The 21,235-nt window shown below is 40.6% G+C and overlaps 1 protein-coding gene across 5 annotated transcripts in view; it reads right to left on the bottom strand.

Moving 5' to 3' along the window:
• The window catches only part of ADGRB3 (adhesion G protein-coupled receptor B3), a 621,597-nt gene that overhangs the window by 217,322 nt on the left and 383,040 nt on the right, over positions 1 to 21,235 (bottom strand). For all 5 annotated transcript variants that reach the window (XM_073336359.2, XM_073336357.2, XM_073336356.2 and 2 more), the window contains one exon: positions 15,228 to 15,271. In XM_073336359.2, coding sequence (XP_073192460.1) covers positions 15,228 to 15,271 — 44 coding nt within the window. The remainder of the gene's footprint in view (positions 1 to 15,227; positions 15,272 to 21,235) is intronic.

Here is a 21,235-nt window from a genome sequence, read left to right as displayed (position 1 = left end):
TCTGGCTGCCAAAAAGGGCTTGTCTACATAGCACCATAGTGCACGCCTGCAGGATGTAAATGCTTATGCACACCAGTGTACCGTGAACTAACATGTGGATTGGCTGGTGCACACTAAAAGTTCTCTAGTGCACATTAATGTACACTGTTTGAAATGGACCTATATTGATGCGCACTAGGGAACTTTTAGTGCAGGGGTTCTCAAGGGGTTGGGACCCCTCAGGGGGTCGCAAGGTTCTTACATGGGGGTCGCAAGTGTCAGCCTCCACCCCAAACCCCGCTTTCCCTCCAGCATTTATAATGGTGTTAAATATGTAAAAAAGTGTTTTTAATTTATAAGGGGGGGGTCACACACAGAGGCTTGCTATGTGAAAGGGTCACCAGTACAATAGTTTGAGAACCACTGTTTTAATGCATGCCTGTAGCATGCATTTGGGCCAGTTAGTAGGCAACATGCTGGTGTGCAGGGCTGGATTAATGCAGGGGCTTTAGGGGCTGCAGCCCAGGGCCTTGGGCTAAGGGCGGGGGGGGGCTGCAGGTCATATGTGGCCCACTGCTTCTTTTCATCCAGCCTGAGGCAAATCTCTGTGCTGTGGGCTGGACATCGGTCCCCGATCCACGGCAGCCCCCCTGGGGACAGAGCCGTGAGCTCCAGCTCGCCGATGTGCCCCTGCAGCCCATAGGCAAGGGGTGTTCAGGGAATCTCTGCGCACTGCCTCCACCCCCGGTGCCGGCTCTGCAGCTCCCATTGGCCTGGTACCATGGCCAATGGGAGCTGCAGTGGCGGCACATGTGGGCCCGGGCAGCGTGCAGTGTGCAGAGCAGCCTGGCCCCTCCTGCCTCGGAGCCAGACATGCCAGCCACCTCAGGGAGCAAAGCAGCACGGAGCCAGGGCAGATAGGTATCCTGCCTTAGCCCTGCTGCACCGCCAACCAGGAAATGCCCAAGGCAAGTGCCTCCTGGCTGGAGCCTGCACCCTGCACCCCCTTCTGCACCCCAACCCCTTACCCCAGCCCTGAGCCCCCTCCTGCACCCAAACTCCTACCAAGAGCCGGCACTTTGAACCTCATGCTGCACCCCAACCCCCTGTCCCATCCCTGTTCCTACCCCAGAGCCCACCCCCCAGCTGGAGCTGCACTCCCTCTTGCACCCCAGCTCTGAGCCCACTGTCCCACTCCAAACTCCCTGGGTCCCCACAAAATCTAATAGCCCCGGGTCCACAGGAGAGTTAATCCGGCCCTGCTCGTGTGCCTTACAATTTACACCCCTGCTGGAGCAGACTAAGGCACCAGAGAGACAAGCCATGGAGAATATAGGCCTTAATTCACCAAAGAATTTAAGTATCTGCTTAGGTCTCAGTGAAGTCAATGGGATTTAATCATATGTTTAAAGGTAAATACATGCTTAAATACTATGCTAAATATGGTTGGACTTAAAGTTAAGCATGTGCTTAAGTGCTTTGCTGGGGCCTTAGGCCTGATCTACACTGCCACTTAAGTTGATGTAAGTTACGTCGCTCGGGGGTGAAAAAATCACTCCCTGAGCGACGTAGCTTACATTGGCTTAACATGGTGTCTACGCCATGCTGTGTCAGCGGGCGGTGCTCTTCTGCCGACTTAACTTCCACCTCTCAGGGAGGTGGAGTTCTGAAGTTGACGGTAGAGTGTTCTCCCATTGATTCACCGCGTCTTCACCAGATCTGCTAAATCGACGCCACGGCATTGATCACAGTTGCGCCAATTTAGTATGCAGTGTAGACAAGCCCTTAGTCCTTTCACTGAAATAGAGGCACAGTTTTAGCACTGAAGATCCTAGGTTCAAACCCTCCTGCATCACAAGCAGAGTCAATTATACATGGAGGCACTGTATAATGCGCACTTCAAAGCTCTGTCAATAAACATTAGCCATGATTATTGTTTTTGTTGTGCTAATACTAGACTTTTTGCAGAACTGTGTGATGGTTTTGTAATGTAGAATAATGACCATCTTGCTTCGCCAGGCGCTCAACCACATTTGGACCCACAGCTCTGGTATAACCCATGGAGCTATATACAGTCTTCTTCTCCATACTTACAAATGAATATATGTATGCTAGCTGAAATCCTGTCTATCTTCTGATGGCGTGCAATACAGTGTAACATTAAGAGATACACTGCAGTGCAAAATTGAGAATAATTTCACTTACCTATAAAAAATGTATGCATGTTTTCTATTCCAGTCCCTTATATCTCATTTCAACTTTGAAACCAACCAAGTTGTCTGCAATCCATTACTTTTTTCTATGAATGATTACCATAAACTTTAGTTATGATGCTGATGAGGAAACTGAAATTGCAAAGCAAATATGCATCCTAACCTAATAATTGTAATAAATACAACATTAAAATGCAATATATTTTCTGTGAAATAATAACGATTTTGTGAAACTGAGATTTACTTTTCAGATGTTAGTAAAAATAGCTAGTAATATCACTAAACAGACAGATTGCTATTATCAAACATACGGTATTGGTGTCATAATATTCCTTAACAGGTTGTTTATTATATAACCACCACCTCTATAGATGCAATTTATATTCAGTTTTCTGTTAAAACCATAAGGTTTAGACATTAATAGATACTATAAAGGATGTTTTCTAATTTTTGTTCACGGTCATAAACGTTTTGTTCATGTAGAAAAGTCTTGAAACTTGAGCTGATTAGAAAGCTCATCAAATTCCCTTAAAAAAATCTTCTAGAGAATACAAGAGAAAATGATAACCTTTCTATATGTTCTTTAAACTATCCTGTAGAAAACAAATGTATATGTCAGCTACAGAATTCTAGAGGATGGTTCAAAGATCTATTGACAGTTCAAATTTTATTATATTCCATAAGATTTCAGAATAATTTGATTAGATCTTTATTACATTTCCATAGAACTCTGTTATTTACTTCCCTAGTAAATTTTGTAGGACATAGGACAGGGCAGGTAATAGGCCTTTCAGTTTTAGTTCACGGCTCGAAAAACAGGTAGCAGAGACTAACACCCTGACCTAGCCCAGGAATTAAGTAAATGCATAATTTTAAGCATGTGAATATTCTCATTGCCTTCAACAGGGCCATTCATGTCCTTAAAATTATGCATGTGTTTACATACTTTACTAGACTGGGACATCTGGGTCCAATTCTGAACTCACATATACAAGTGTAATGCTGACCTATTCCACTGACTTCAGTGGAGATACTCCTAATTTTACAGCGCTATAAATGAGAGCAAAGTTCTATGGGCAAAATCCCATCTTTGGATACATGCATGTGACTCCTAGGCTACATCTACACTCCACTGGTGGTAGTGTATAGTATATGTGTAATTACAAGTCACGTTGAAAAGAAGGCTGCATCCACGCTGTGGTGTGTCAGTGAAAGGCTCTGCCAATGCCTTTCCATTGCCAGGGTCTTTCCCTGTGGTGAGGAAGGGCTCCAGCAGCAGGGAGCTGCTGGAACCTTTCCCAGCTGCCTCCCCTCTGCCAGAGCCTTTCCCTACAAAGGGGAAAAGCTCCAGCAGAAGGGAGCGGTCAGAGGCTTTCCCCATTGCCAGAGTCTTTTTTTTTGGGTGGGGAAGGGCTCCAGCAGCAGGGACCTGATAGCCTTTCCACACTGCCAGAGCCTCTGCCTGCAGTGGTAAGGGCTCCAGTGTTGGAGAACTGACAGAGCCCTTCCCCACTGCTGGAACCCTACTGCCTTCCCCTTACCTTTTCCCTGCTGGGGGAGTCTTTTCCTGCAGAGAGGAAAGGCTCCAGCAGCAGGGAGGTAAGGGGACACTACACTGCTAAAAACAGCAGTATAACAGGAAAGTGGAGTGGGGCCAGCGTGCAGGGAGCCCAGGAGCCGGCGGTGCAGCTGGGTTCCGGTAGGGAGCTTCCAGTGGAGCTCCACATATTGCCCCTTCTTAGGTCGGTGGAAGCACTCCTGGTGAGGACACACATCACTGACCCAAGGAGGGTGGCGTGGACATGCACCACGGCAGTAATTACTGTGGTGGCTGTAAGGCAACCTAATATAGGTCGACTTACATTTCTAGTGTAGACATACCCTTACTAAATGCATCTTAGGCATATGCCTTGATTATAAGAACATCATTAACAACAATTTTGCTGATGACATACAGGAAGCTGATGAATCAATGGACGAGATAGTTGCAGCACTTAAAACCCTGGAAAGCTCAGTGGCAAGAATTGGCCTGAATATTAATTGGGGTAAAACCAAAACTCTTCAAATCAGCGATTTCAAACACATTGAGGGCTCCAGCATCTTAATGGGACAGAACCCAGCAGAGATTACTGGGGATTTCACTGGTTCTGTTGGTGATGACATGGGTGGCTTTCAGAAAGAACGTAAAGCCCTCACTGCAAAAGCATCTTCAGTAATGGGGTGCCTCATGAACAACATCTTTTGCAAACCAAACACCCCAATAAGCAGAGAGATGAAGCCGAGGATATTTAATGCTTTAGTGGTCAGTGTTTTGACCTGTGGGACTGAAACATGGCCTCTCATTGTCCATATTGAAAAGAAGTTGGATACCATTTCTGAATGATCAAAAACATCAAATGGTATGAATTCAAGTTGAATGAACTTGACTAAATGAATAAACTTGACTAACTAAACTGATCCCACTCTCTCGAACAGCCACCCAAAGTTCTTTAGGTGGTACGGACTTCTGCTCTGAATGCCTACCAACTTCCCTGTGAGAATCTTCTTCGACTATGACCCAATGAAAGCAGGATGGAAAAGACCCCATAGGAGACTTAAAATGCGATGGCTGGACAGTGTCAACAGACACTGGTCCTTCACAAGCACCCTACACTGTAATGTGCCAGATTTGATTCAGGATAGAACATCAGAGAGAGGCACATAATGTATTTGGTGGCCTCACTGTCCAAGTGACAGCATGAGAACTAACCCGCCCCCATCTAGGTAGTGTTTTATTTATCATAGTGTCAGAAGAGCTCTCAGTAGAGTGTTATCAGAGATATATGCATGTACTGTGTTTTCCTGCTAGTTTCAATCAAATTCCAAGACAAGGTAGTAGGCACAGATGCTGTCCCCTCAGCATGCCACAGTGACCATTAATATGTAAAATAAGGACTCTAATTGAAACTTATCTCCTATCTCTCTTAGTTAAGCTCATGAATTCACCCTTTCCATTTTTATTGGAAACACAGATGGTACAATTAAATTGTGATACATTTCTCTCCTGTTCTCATCCTTACTTCAAGAGATTAGACTATTATCTTCTGTCTCATATTGCACTACAAACCCACCAAGAGATTAAAGTCAAGTAAGGATGTTGTGTTTCAGAATTGAAGACTATATTCCAATCTTTAAAACTCGAGAGCAAACCTGCACCAACTATCCCTTTTTTATCTACATTTCAAAATTACACCAGCCTGACATCTCAAAAAAAAACATTATTTTTAGTTTCCCAAAATATACATTTATACACAGGCAATAAATAGCAATTGTGTTCTTCACAAAATGAGGTTGATTCATCACTTAGTAGCAGTAATTAAAATTATCAACAATGATTAAATTAATTTCCTCTTTTAGATGTAATTCTTAGCAGGCAATGCATCTCCCTATTCAGAGAAGTGTAGGTGTTACTGAAAGGCAGTGTGACAATAAGTGCCTGAATTATGAATTCCTCTCATATACACTGATTCATTTTATAATTATTTAAATCAAAAAGATCTTCTCTCTCTCTCTTAAAAAAAAATAAAAAAGCCCCTCAATTTTCTCTAATAAAAGATGTGCAGAATGTTAGCGAAATAAGTTCTTTTGCATCACAGTATAATGTTATTAGTCATCACAATCATGTTTTTAGAAATATCCTCAGTAAGTCCTATTCCCACCCTCATCCCTGCATGTTAAGCAGTAACTTATTGCCTGATCCAAGCCTACTCAAGTGAATGGGAGTCTTTTTATTAACTTTGGTGGTCTTTGGGTCAGTCCTTTTATTCAACCAGTAGCTATACACTGAAATCATAGGGGCTACTTGCAGGGTATGTTACTCCTTAGAACTTGGGCCTTGGTTGAGCACTTTTCTGCAGGACAATAAGAAATTTCTGAATATGTAATGTGGTATTTACAGATTCACCATAAAAAGATCTATAAAGCTATTTATAAAGATAATTTTATGAGGGAACAATTATCTGTTAAGTAAGGTACATTTACAGTTAACTTGGCCATGGAGAATTCATAAACACAAACATGGAAGCTTTAAATCTGGGATTGACTCACCACTCACAAAGAAGGCATTTTATTCACTAGGTTGGAAGCCAAAAATTTGTTAAAGCAGCCGTTGTTTTTAAAAGCACCTCAGCTCAAGACAGTGAGAGACTAATTCTCCTAAAAGTTGGGCATCCACTACTCCAACTGAAGTCAATGTAACAGGCAGAGCCTCAGTTGGTGTAAACGGTTGTAGTTCCAAAGAAGTTAATTATATTCACTTTTCTACACTTTTGTCATTTTCAATGTTTTTATTTTACTTATAGAAAAATGTAGCCCTGTTCTACTGCCCTTTTGGCCTGAATAATACCACTAAATATTACTTTACATGGACATGTAAAGTAAGATCTGTGCTATTCTTTTTTTTCAAAAGTCACCAGATTTTGGGTGTCTCAATTTTAAGGTGTTCAATTTGAGACACCTTTGCCTTGATTTTCAAAGTCTCTTCCTGAATCTTTTCAAAAGGTGGCAAAACTATCCTGAAAGTAAAGAGCAAAAAGTGATTTAGACCCATTATCACCTCAATTTTAAAGGAGAGAGAGAGGAGGCAGGAGAGACAGATCAATGATCCGTTTCAATTTTAGCAACATGAAATTATCTTGCTAATAGGCTATAAGTCTGTGGGCACAGTAGAGTTATGCGAAACCATTTATGTTGCAGGCAAAACTGTGGGAGAATCCTGTTTTCACTTTTAGACATTTTTTCTAAAAGAAGCTATTTTCACTTTAAGAAAAGTGCCAAAATGAAACCATGCACAAATTTGAAAAAAACAAACATTATTTGAGCTAGGAGATTTTTTTTTTTACAATATTTTTCACTATGAATATATTTTTACTGGCAGAAACAGCAAAATGTTAGCCTGGAGTGAATTCCTAAAATTTGTAAAATCTCAATTCATTTTTTGCTTGCAGTTAATTCATAATTCACCACACATTTAGGGTAAAGGTATGAACTGCTGTCAGTGTAAACTAGAAATGGGTGAACTTGATTGGAAAAAGAAAATAGAACAAATCAGACCCTTTGGCCAAAACTCAAGCCGAACCTGAACAAAACCTTCAAGATAATAAAAATTTTATTTAATTGCTTCTCTGGTGCCCTCCAGACAATTGGGTTTTTGGTGGGCATATGGTGCTATGACAGATATATGCCATACAGACAAATGAAAATCTGCTATACTGTTATTTCATCTTTGCTGCAGAAATTGGCAGGGAAGGACCACCATATCCTAGTAATCCTTTCATTAACCAGCCAAGGGCAGTTTTAAGGGCAAGCAGCAGATATGACACATTGTCTGCCAAAAAGTAACACCAATTACTAAAAGAAAAAATATTACCTGAGTTGTTTAAAAAGTTGGTCTGTGCTCACTGAAAACCATGTAATGCATTATATCATTCTATTTATGTACTCATGTCCCAGTCATGATAGTGGTGGAGTACTAGTCCATAATTAACAGATTTTAGCCTCACAGCCCTCTGTGAGGTAGGGAAGTACTATTACCACCACTTTACAGATGGGAAACTGATGTACTGTGTAGATGATGTGACTTGCCGGAGGTCATAGAATCATAGAAGATTAGGGTTGGAAGAGACCTCAGGATGTCATCTAGTCCAACCCCCTGTTAAAAGCAGGACCAACCGCAACTAAATCATCCCAGCCAGGGCTTTGTCAAGCCGGGCCATAAAAACCTCGAAGGATGGAGATTCCACTACCTCCCTACATAACCCATTCTAGTGCTTCACCACCCTCCTAGTGAAATAGTGTTTCCTAATATCCAACCAAGACCTCCCCCACTGCAACTTGAGCCCACTGCTCCTTGTTTGGTCATCTGCCACCACTGAGAACAGCCTAGCTCCATCCTCTTTGGAACCCCACTTCAAGTAGTTGAAGGCTACAATCAAATCACCCTCACTCTTCTCTTCTGCAGACTAAATAAGCCCAGTTCCCTCAGCCTCTTCTGATAGGTCCTGTGCCCTAGCCCCCTAATCATTTTTTTTGCCCTTTGCTAGACTCTCTCCAATTTGTCCTCATCCTTTCTGTAGTGGGGGACCCAAAACTGAATGCAATACTCCAGACGTGGCCTCACCAGTGTTGAATAGAGGGGAATAATCACTTCCCTTGATCCGCTGGCAATGCTCCTAATAATGCAGCCCAAAATGCCGTTAGCCTTCTTGGCATCAAGGGCACACTGTTGACTCTCATTCAACTTCTTGCCCACTGTAATCCCCAGGTCCTTTTCTGAAGAACTGCTACTTAGTCAGTCAGTTCCCAGCCTGTAGCAGTGCATAGGATTCTTTCATCCTAAGTGCAGGACTCTGCACTAGTCCTTGTTGACCCTCATCAGATTTCTTTTGGCCCACTCCTCCAATTTGTCTAGGTTACTCTGGACCCTACACTCCAGCATATGTATCTCTCCCCCCAGCTTAGTGTTATCCTCAAACCTGCTGAGGGTGCAATCCATCCCATCCTCCAGATCATTAATGAAGATGTTGAACAAAACCAGCTCCAGCACAGACCCCTGGGGCACTCTGCTAGATACCAGCTGCCAACTAGATATTGAGCCCTTGATCACTACCCGTTGAGCCTGACAATCTAGCCAGCTTTCTATCCACCTTTATTTCATTCATCCAATCCATACTTTTTTAACGTGCTGGCATACAGGTCATACAGGGAGTCTTTGCCTGGGTCAGAAATTGAACGTAGGTGTCCTGAATCCAAGTCCAAGTCACTTGCCCTGCCCACTAGATAACCCTTCCTCATTTTTATAAGATGCCCCATGGAATGGTAGGTACACATAGCTCTTGGTTAGCTCACTTTTACTGAAACATTGGTTGAGGCATAAGCAAAAATGTCTCTTTTTTGTAGGACGTCTTAGATATTAAAATAGGGTCTGCTTACAACATTGAAAATAATGCCCAAGTCTCTTTTTACTCCCAGTAGTTGGAGACTTCCACTCCTAAAACTATTGCAGGTGAATGAAGCTGTGACTTTGTTCACTTTAGTTCCTCTTTTCATCTAGCTCCTATGTGGTTGCCATAGGCATATGCATGTAGTCAAACAGCTAAAGCCTGTGACGGACAAATGGGCCAGATTCTTTTGCATGGAACCATATTATTTCATTCCAATTATATCTGAGGTCATTGACAAATGGTGGCCACTCTCACATTAGCAATGCATCACATACCATTCATCCATACTGCTCAATTTCATGCTGGGACATCTCTTTGAGGGGCATCTAGTTAAATGAGTGATTACTTAACCCTCCCAGTATCTGCAGAAGAATCTGCATGACTCAGTTGCGTACTGGGCTGAGAACTTACATATGAGCCAGCATGAACACTAGTCTTTGGCAAAGGAAGATGTTTTTTAGGCCAGGGAAGAAGTGCCAGTTTAAAGACATGAAAAGAATAAAGGTGCACATGGAGAATGAGTCTTATATGAGTACTACTTGCAAGAAAAATAAAATTAGCCAAAGTGGTATTTCTGAGTGCTGTGCAAAATATCAGATTTGAAATTCAAAACACTCAAATTTTCGTGAAAAAGAATGTCTTTCCAAATGCTTTATATTAAAATTTTAAATTCAATTTTTGTCAATTTTTTGTTATTACATATTTAGATGCAGGTTTTGTGGGCTATTTATTAGTTTTGAGCTGGGCTGGTTGAGTTTTGTCACATTTCTCCTGGCTTCTTGATTGGCTTGATTGGCTTCTCAGGAGTATCAGCAGAAGACATTTGGAGTAGTTTTGCTGAGCTAGCCAATAAAACCCAACTTCAGATCCCTTTGTGAGTTACAATAGCTTTCCCCTGCCCCACTTATGCAAAACTTCCCTAAGGCCAGCCTCACTGGCCAGAGAAGGAGCTTCTCAGCAAACAGGAATCCTCAGATAGCACACAGATAGCATAAAGGCTCCCATGACATTATCCCTCTCTGAAGCAAGCACAGGGATATAGCTGGGACATCCTTCAGAGATCCCCAGATGCTATAATGGGGACCAGACCTAAACAGAATGGCTCCAGCATTGGAGGAGTGGAAAGCTGGAGTATAGTGACCTTTTGCTACTAAGCTATCCTCATCTAGACTCACCAGGATTCAGCCTTAGTACCTGATACTTTTCTAGTATATGAGATTCCACATCTATTATTTCAAGTTCAGAAAGGAACATAGTTTCTTCCAGAAAGATCAGAGATTTCCTCTGTTCTGTTGCAGCATCAGAGGATTTCCACACAAAATGGAGAGTTGGCAGCAGTATCAGTGTTGGTTCTACATACAAAACAAGAAATAGTCATTTCTCCAAAAGAGCTACCATTATCAAGGGGTAACAAACAGATGCTGGGAGCCTGGGGCAGGTGTCATAGCAGAGTTCCTGCAGCACTGGTCATCTCCTAGTGAGGCAATTCTATTTGTAGACCCCAGAGAACTGATGTGCAACTTTAGCTCTAGTTTAACAAATGTATTTGGGAAGGTTGATCAATCAGGGAAGCCGATATCTGAATTAGAGGCGAGGCTGATGGTTGTCCTAATATGAAGAGGGAAATTCTGATGTCATTTAATCTGTGAACATATGACTAAGCCTCCATTAATAGTGGGAAAGAACAGGAAGGTAATGAAGTGTTATGACTCAATGTCAGTGGCCAATGTAGCTGGATGTAGAAACAGTATCAAGGCAAGTGCCCTGGCCCTTCAGAAGACACGGAAAAAGCTGCAGCATCAGCATCATATGTACCAGATTGCTTCTGCAGCTGTTATTTCTTGCTATCCCGCATCCTTATCATTACTGAGGTTGCAACACCAGTCTAGGAGGGGTTACAAGTACTTTGGCGAATAGGATTAAAATTCAAAATGATCTGGACAAACTGGAGAAACGGTTTGAAATAAATAGGATGACATTCAATAAGGACAAATGCAAAGTACTCCACTTAAGAAGGAACAATCAGTTGCACACATACAAAATGGGAAATGGATCTGGGAGTCATAGTAGGTCACAAAGTAAATATGAGTCAACAGTGTACCTCTGTTGCAAAAAAAAATGTGAACATCATTCTGGGATGTATTAGCAGGAATGTTATAAGCAAGACATGAGAAGTAATTCTTCCACTCTACTACACACTGATTAGGCCTTAACTGGAGTACTGTGTGCAGTTCTGGGTGCCACATTTCAGGAAAGAAGTGGACAAATTGGAAAAAAATCCAGAGAAGAGCAACAACAATAATTAAAGATCAGGAAAACAAAACCTATGAGGAAAGACTGAAAAAAATTGGTTTGTTTAGTCTGGAGCAGAGAAGACTGAGAGGGGACATGATAACAGTTTTCAAGTACATAAAAAGTTGTTACAAGAAGGAGGGAGAAAAATTGTTCTTGTTAACATCTGAGGATAGGACAAGAAGCAATGGGTTTAAATTGCAGCAAGGGAGGTTTAGGTTGGACATTAGGAAAACCTTCCTAGCTGCCAGGGTAGTTAAGCACTGGAACAAATTGCCTAGGAAGGTTGTGGAATGTCTATCATTGGAAGCTTTTAAGAACAGCATAGACAAACACCTGCCGGGAATGGTCTAGTTATTACTTAGTCCTGAACTGAGTGCAGGGGACTTGACTGATGATATATTGAGCTCCCGTCCTACTGAGCATAATTAAACCACTAATTGAAATTAAGATACATTGCCTTTGATCAGATGAGTAAAAGATTATGAAAATATCCCTTATATATAGGGCCCTACCAAATTCATGGTCATGAAAAACACATCATGGACCGTGAAATCTCATCTCCCCCCGTGAAATCTGGTCTTTTGTGTGCCTTTACCCTATACTGTACAGATTTCATGGGGGGAGGCCAGTGTTTCTCGAATTGGGGGTTCTGACCCAAGGGAGTTGCAGGGAGTTCACAAGGTTATTTTAGGGGCTTTGCGGTATTGCCACCCTTATTTCTGCACTGCCTTCAGAGCTGGGTGGCTGGAAAATGACGGATGTTGGCCAGGTGCCCAGCTCTGAAAGCAGTGTCACACCAGCAGCAGCACAGGGGTAAGGGTGACAATACTACCATGTGTCTGGAGAGTGGCAGCTGCTGACTGAGGGCTGAGCTCTGCAGGCACCAGCGCAGAAGTAAAGGTGGCAATGCCATACCAGGCCAGCCTTACTTCTGCGCTGCTGCTGGCGGCTGCTCTGCCTTCTGAGCTGGGCTTCTGGCCGGCAGCCCCTTTCTCCAGCTCTGAAGGCAGAGCCATCACCAGCAGCAGTGCAGAAGTAAGGGTAGGAGTACCACAACCCACACTACAATAACCTTGTGATCCCCCGCACAACTCCCTTTTGTATCAGGATCCCTACAATTACAACACTGTGAAATTTCAGATTTAAATAGCTGAAATCATGAAATTTACTATTTTAAAAATCCTATGACTCTGAAATTGACCAAAATGGACTGTGAATTTGGTAGGGCCCTTCTTATGGACAGTTTATTCTATTTATATCACTGTTGGCTTTTTTCCACTTTCCTCTGAAGGCCAGTGCCAGTCAGGACACTAGATTAGATAGACCATTGGTCTAAGCCAGTATGGCAATCCCTTTGTGGACCAATTTTCAGACCACTGATACTGTATCTGCGAATGGCTCTGGCACAGAACACTGAGAAGGCTGCCCTGATTCTTTTTTGCTCATGTCAAAGAATTTGGTGGTGAGGAGAGGATTTCTTTTTCAAAAGCTTTCAGACAGTGGACCAATTCAGCTTAGAATTTCAATAAAAAATCCTTTTATGTTTTCACAAGCTTTGATGTGAAAAACATTCAGCATTCCAAAATTTTATGGAAGGCCAAAACTGGAATGAAATGCAGAGGTTAAAATGGTCACAAAAATTCCGGAGGAAAAAAATAAACTTCCACTGTCATACATTCTACTGTTGATGATACTCAGTTAATCATCTGGGAAAGGGGAGACACTGAAGGAATAGCCAAACCTCTAAAGAACCCCATTCTAAATCAGCATAAGAGAGGTACTGCATATTTTGGAAGTGTCAGCCAAAATGAATGCTGCACCACTATGAGAAATTGTATTTTCACATATATAATTCATGCCATGATCCTTTATGTAGTTAGCTGTACCTGTCTTAATGTTATACAAAAACAATAACTAGATGCAGATAGACAGACAGCAAGCCTGTCAGCCTGATTGACAGATAAAGGGAAAGCCTTCTAAAAAGTTATCTAGATTAAAAAAGTTATATAATTCTACTCAATAAATAGGAATGAAATAAAACATAATTTCTCCAAACAATTAGACATACCACATATACACACCCACAGAATAAGAATACGAGAAGGAAGATGCACCATAAAAATGCAACAAGAATGCAGAGCCAGATGTGATCAAACAGCTCACAGTATAGATTCTGGGGCTTCTCCATGAATGTATGAAGAAAGAACTATCAATCATTGAACAATAGCCTGTGCAGAATGTTTAAACTCCAGGACGAGAACGTTTCACCCACTTCTGGAGCATGTATTAAACTGAGAGCATCACCAGAGAAACATATAATTTACTACACATGGAACTGTAGTGCACTGAGATTAAGATCTGGGAGATTTGCCATGAAGGTGGCTAAAAATTTCAGCGATTATAGCTACCTGATGCAGATGCTAAAGACAAACATATACAGTATCTGAAAAACACTTAATTTAAAGCACCTTTTTTTGTTGCTGTGGAATAGTGATTAGCTAAGCATCTTTTACTAAATGCTGACTACTTTCTTGTTGGATTGATCCCCAAAGTTCTTGTGAAATTTGGGTAGTAAAGCACAACAGAGCTCCACAGGATTTGCAACAGTAGATCAGAGCATTAATTCATTATATCTGGTCTCCTGCTTCTGGCAATAGCAAATTCCTGATGCTTTAGAGGAAAGTGAACACAAAACAAAATGAAACACAAAACAAGCCAACAACTCAAGTCACCCAGCTAATTGTATAATGTTGTACATATTTATTTATTTAGATTTATAAATGATAAGAATCAGCCCAGTGTGCTGGGAGCTTTTGCATTAATTTAAAACTCACAATATTAGAATACAAATTCCATAATATAATCAAATGGACTCAAATAAAATGCCCCAAACACAACTAATTACCAGGTCAACAGAAAATCATCATGAATCATAAAATGCCCTCACAGTTAATACTAAGTCCCTAGATCCCTACCTTTTCCAAAAATGACTGGGGAAAAATGTTTTGGGGAACTATAGAGCAAATGAATGCTTTCTGGACCTCTCCTAAGTGATCAGTTTACATGCAGAAGCAAGACAAAAAGCACCAGTCTCATAAAAGAGTGTGCGTATACATGCATACCAGATGGTGGTGAAATCAATGTGATAAATTGCAGAGCCATAATAAATTGTACTTATCATGACTTTTTGATGGTCCCACCTACTCACTGATGACTAATATATCTCCCACAGTATTCCCCATATTTCAAACCTTTCAGCAACTTCAGCTTCTTCAGCCGCATGGGTATCTCTCAGTTAATCAATTCCCTTTCATTGCAGGAGCTCAGGGACTGGTGCAGCTCAGTCCTTTTTATTCTCTTCATGTGGCACATAACAGACTAGTCTCATGTAGTCTGTAATACTTTGGTCTAATTTGGGTTGTTGGGTTTAGTGTGTGGGCATTTGGTGGTGTTGGTGGCTTGTGATATACAGGAGGTCAGATTAGATGATCTGGTGATCCCTTCAGGCCTTAAACTCTTTGATAGTTGTTGGTGAGACATTCTGCTAATTCAGGATTAGTAACAGAAAAAAAACAAACTGTCTTTCAAACCTGCATTACAATGTGACTGCAGAGCATGGAAAGGAAACATTTTCATTCTGGGGATTTCACATTTTCCATGCCCTCATAATGACCACTGTTGACTGTCTGTCAAGTTAAATATTTTTACGTGTTTTGGAATATTTAATCCATAGTAATAGAAGCAAACATCTGTCACTTACATTCTTGAATCATCCCACAGCACACAATAGGGATTCAATGTGCCCTAAAAACAAACAAACAATACCATTAGTTATTGGTGTACATAACCAATAAAGTGCTCAGTCCCGCAGTCCAGGTTCAAGGCCTGATCCTAAAAGATCACCCTCAGTTTGAAGGGGTTTGAAATTAATGTGAGTCAAAAACAAATCGAAGTCAGTGGGAGTTGAGGGCACTTAGTAGAGCGCACTCGGCACCTTGCAGTATTGAACCTATCATCCCTACTCAGGAAATAGTCCTGTAGATGTTTCCATGAAGCCACTTGGAATTTTGACTAGGAAAGAACTGTGGTATTGGGTCCAAATGTGCCAGTTACCTAAACATGGAGCCTGCCCAGTTCATATTCTTTAAGTAATTTCAATTTTTTCCCCTGTATTCCACTCTGAAAAGAACAAATAAAAGACTCTCAAAATGCTGCCCAATCAGGTTAACCAATGAATCAGTTATTCTCAATAGGCAGAATTTTAGGTCTTGTCTGCACCCAAAGAAGGTACTAATTTACCAAAATCAGTGGAGCAACTTATGTAAGCTTGCTCACTTAGTAAGGGGGGCTTTAAACTAGGTTTGCTAGGGGATGGTGACTTAAGCCCAGAGATAGGGGAACTGGGATACCGGGAGGAAACACAAGGAGGAGGGTGCAACAGGGGAGGCCTCCTGATGCATACTGAGAAAGCAGGGCAATTGGCTAGTAGGTGCCTGTACACGAACACAAGAAGCCTGGGAAACAAGCAGGAATAATTGGAAGTCCTGGCACAGTCAAGGAACTATGATGTGATTGGAATAACAGAGACTTGGTGGGGTAACTCACATGACTGGAGCACTGTCATTGATGGGTATAAACTGTTCAGGAAGGACAGCCAGGGGAGAAAAGGCGGAGGAGTTGCACTGTATGTAAGAGAGGCAACAAAAATGATTAGGGAGCTGGGGCACATGACTTATAAGGAGAGGCGGAGGGAACTGCAGAAGTGTGAGGGGGGAATTTGATAGCAGCCTTCAGCTACCTGAAGGGGGGTTCCAAAGAGGATGGAGCTTTGCTGTTCTCAGTGGTGGCAGATGACAGAACAAGGAGTAATGGTCTCAAGTTGCAGTGGGGGGAGGTCTAGATTGGACATTAGGAAACACTATTTCGCTAGGAGGGTGGTGAAGCACTGGAATGGGTTACGTAGGGAGGTGGTGGAATCTCCATCCTTAGAGGTTTTTAAGGCCTGGTTTGACAAAGCCCTGGCTGGTATGATTTAGTTGGGATTGGTCCTGCTTTGAGCAGGGGGTTGAACTAGATGACCTCCTGAGGTCTCTTCCAACTCTAATCTTCTATGATTCTATGATTCTAAGTAGTTAAGTTGGTGCATCCCCTTTTTGTAGACACTCCTAATTCTATTTCAGAATATCCACACTCGGGGGTTGAGCTGATTTAACTACATCAGTTTCTAAACTGATTTCATTAAATCAGAACCATTGTTGTGTGTCTTAACTGTGCCTATATTGAGACTCCCTATTTCTGATGCCAGTTCTTGGACCTGCACACTTTAAAGTAGGCCAGTTGACCATTGATCCCAACAGGCCATCCACCGGTGGAGAATAGCTGGGGCACAGTAACACTTTGGCCACATTCCCATCCTGCCCCTTACAAGGGCCCAATGCAAAGGCTGCGGGGGGAGAAGTTCACTTTAGAAACTGGCTAAACTGGTAGATTATTTAATGAAGGGAGAAAATTAATGGCCTCTGGATCTTTTGTGCCATTAATGGTAAAAAGGCTAAATCATAGCAAATATTCTACTTTTTCATGCTCAGTATGAGCCCATCGACATTGACATTGACATCAGTGGGAGCCTGGGCCCTAAATCTCAGTTTCTTACACATATTAAAGTGGGGTAATATTTCAGAGAATTAAAGGCTCTTTATTATTGCTCTTATTTTCTTCTCTCCATTATGAAGTGAAGTGACTAAAATTCAAAGTTTGGGCCCAATCCAACAAATCTTTTTTCAGGCTAAGTGTACATTAACTTTAATGAACATTTTGATTGAGTAAAGACTGCAAGACTGTTGTAAAGATTGGGTATGCATGAAGCCACAGCTACAGTAGATGTATAATACAGAATAACAAACAAAACTGCAGATATCTAAAGGAACAGATGTCAAGGTTCAGTTTACTTGCACAAGACATATTTTGTCATGATGTTCATATAATGTTCTCCTAGAAGTCATATATAGCACTTTTGGCACAGATATTTTAAAGTTAGGAATCAATAAAAACAGACACTGGGCACAAGAGCGCAACTCCTCCAACAAAAGATTGGTGGAAAACAAAAACAACGGCAAGCATGAGGAATAGTTTAAAATGATCAAGTTATTTTCATTTTTATATACTTATCTTAGGATAGTACTGAAAAAGTCAATTGTACAGGTTGCCAGTGGGCAATATTTTTTCAGAAACGCTTTTACATACACATCATTTTAATCCACAGCTGTTTCAAACTGTAGAAACTATTTATTAATATTAATGAAAGAAAATATCCACCCATTTGTTAGAATTCTTCTACCACCCTTTTTCAAGAGAGGCAAAGCTTTCTCTTCCAGACTATAGTAACAAAGATATTTAATGAAGCTCTGATCTTGTAGTTCACTAGTTTGGTGACTGTATTAAAGGTTCTGAGTTTGGTATAATTATTTTAAAACACACGTAGAACTTTAAATTCACATCACACCTTACAAACACAGATAAGTGACTTCATAATCTAAAATAAAAGACTAAAAACACATGACAAGATGCCGGATAACAGGCACATACAAATCCAGAGTGTGCATCTTGCACCATTGGCCCAAAGCATTCTGAAGAATCAATAGAAGAGGTTGTGGAAGAATCATAACTGGCAATAACAGGAAAGTTAGAAAAAACAGAGGATTCAGCAGCTTGAAAGTGTCTTGAGACTTGAAGTAATCTGCCTATATTCATTCTTATGCAGTCATAATCATACGTAAAAGCTATGCCTCAAACCGATGCCAGTATACATTCAGGTAGCTGTGATTTTTTTCTTGGTGATGCACAGCCTACACCATCTCTTTCCACACTGCAAGGAGAGAGGACTTGAAAATGCTTTGAGAAAAAGGTGACTGCTCAGACTTAACTAAAAGAATGATTTTAAAGAAGAAAATTTCAAGCAATGGCCAGTCACCAAGGCAAATAGAGGACTCTGTGGGAAGGTTTAAGGAAGTGATAAATCCATGTAGTTTTCACAAATCTGTGGCCCTTTTGGAGCTCATTCACATGGAGAGGGGAGTATGTTGAGTCACCATAAAAATGAATAAGAGATGAAGCTGTAACACTGAGAGCAGCATAAATGTCACCCACATTCCTCCAAAAATCCTTGACACATTGGGAATAGAAATACGTAGGTGTGGCACATAAAACTTTCAGTATTCAAGACATGGTGCACAATTGAATGGAATTGTGCATGCTATGTAGGCCCACAATAATTGGAAGTCAAAGTTTCAGTGGAAGTAATCATAACCAGAAGCTTTAACTCCCATAATATTACTAGATTGCCACTGCATTGTCCATTGATATAAGAGCAGAGGTTTTGCAAAATTAGGAGATGATATTTCACATTCTTTCTGGAACAAAGTCCATGATGTTGGTGCCTTTTCCAGCATAACTAGTAGAAAAATGTTACAATTGTGATCATACTGCTCATGTAATCCACCTGTGATCATACCGGATGGCATTAAATACCATGTACGGTGAGCAACACACTGCAAGCTACATTAGCATGTTACAGAGTACCATGGTCAGCGCTATATTTAAAATCATCTACAAGTTCAAATACAGTGCTGTATTCCAAATAGCCTACCCATCAGTGGGGTGTGTGTATATATATATATATACACACACACACACACAGACCCCACTGATGGGTAGGCTATTTGGGTATACCACTGACGGGTAGGATATATATATGTAAAATAATTCAATTTTATGAATACATACCAAATTTGAGTGTAAAATGCAATTATAATAATGTATTCATTTTGAGCACATGAACACCTATTATGGATAGTTAGAATGGAATTTATTAATTCATATTTCATTGTTTGAAAATAAAGCCCTGAAGTATTCCAGCTGTGAACAACAGGAGTTTTCACATGCGCATATGTCTTTTTCACAATTATTATGCATGTTTGTGCAAGGAGCCCCTCTACATCTCAGATGTACACATAATATAATTTAGTTTAATCAATCAGTGGACAAATAATTAACAAAAATAAAAATTAAAAAATGTAACTATACTCCCACAGATACATGAGCACATTTTAGAAGTCATCAGATAATCATTAATCCATTCAACAACAGACTTTTTTGATTCGTATAGTATAGGTAATATTAAAAGAGGCAAAGTTTGAAAAGAGCAACAACACAAAGAAAACTTCTAGAAAAGATTAATTGGAATAAAATGTCTGTATTTTAATTCCTATTTAATATTTAATTAAATTAATTTAATAATTAGCCCACTTAATTGACATCATGATTAAACTCTGAGCCATTAATGTATAACAATCAAAGTCTAGAGATGAAGTAAAACCATTTTCACCTTAATTACTGTGTATGATGTACAGAGTTCAAAGACAGATTATGGTATATTAAGACATAATTAGAGAAAATTAGATTCTAATTTTCAACTGAGGTAAATTCTAATAAAGAAAATGAAGATCAAAAGGCAAAAGACACAAATCAGAGAATGTGCCACAGCATCTCCAACTGCTCTTCTTTATATAAAATCTCATCTGGGAAACTATCATGAACAGAAAACCACTAAACATTAAAGCCATTCAAAACTGTAAAACCAGTTTCTGTTCCCAGTTTTTAGGCCAGGATCCTGCAATTGGATCGGCACAGGATAACTCCTGTATTCATGTGGTGTAACAGTGACCTCAGTGGGGGCAGTGGTCTGGCTGTATAATTTGGAGAAAACTTGCAGATATTTGGAGTAAAATATTATTGAGCTAAAACTGAGCCAGAAGAAAACAGTGCCAGGTCCTTAATGTTATTGACAAGGTTACTATCCTCTTGCCTTGTCAGCACTTCCTAGTCCTGCGCTAATACAGTACTCATTAATGTCCTGTTACAGAAAGGTAGACAATGCCAGATCACAATCGATGTCCTGCATCTTCCATTGCCAGAATGAACCTTTCTAAAGAACTGGAAAATGGGCAAGTGCTGGGTGTGTACATTTTAAAAAAGAACAATAAAACAAACAAGCTGAAGAAACAGGTCCCTCTTTAATGTCTTTTCTAGAAATCAACTTGTGAAGACATTCATTTAACCTTCCTTTTGCCTTGTTTATGTCATGCCATTTTACTTGCTTATTTTGGATTTATTAGTTGATTTCAACACTGATACAGAGTTTACTGATATTACCTTGATTGTTCCTTACCTCTTGTCTTACAGCTATGAACAAATTCATTACAATCTTCTCTTTTCTTTCCCTTGTCTACCTGGGCTATAGCCCTGTGACTAACCATTCATGTTTCCACATATGAAATGATCCTTTCACATCCCTTTTTTATGAGCTGTAAAAATAACTCCACAACTAATAAATAGTAAAATAATATAAACAAAAATCAAAGATCTAGAAGTATCTTGAGCTCATCTGAAGATCTCTGTGATCTGACTTACCTAAATACAGCAAGGGAAATATTTTCCACAAGCTGTCTGGCTTTTCTGATAAATAGACATGAAGTACTAAGATCAAGCTTCCATGTTCATTTGTGGCCCATGCCTCAAAGTAATCTGACTGAATACAGCCCATTATGTTTTTTTAGTGAAATTTCTGTTCCTGACAGTGCTGGAGATTGAAGTTTCTGTTAATCCATAGACAAGGTACCACACTGGCTGCAACAGTGTAAAGGCTTCCCCACACTGCCACATCAATGTGTGTCAACCCTTACTTTAAAATACTACCTCTAGGATTCAGAG

The sequence above is a fragment of the Lepidochelys kempii genome, chromosome 3, assembly GCF_965140285.1.
Source record: "Lepidochelys kempii isolate rLepKem1 chromosome 3, rLepKem1.hap1, whole genome shotgun sequence".
Classification (NCBI taxonomy): domain Eukaryota; kingdom Metazoa; phylum Chordata; order Testudines; family Cheloniidae; genus Lepidochelys; species Lepidochelys kempii.
This window is presented reverse-complemented; position numbering and strand designations above follow the sequence as displayed.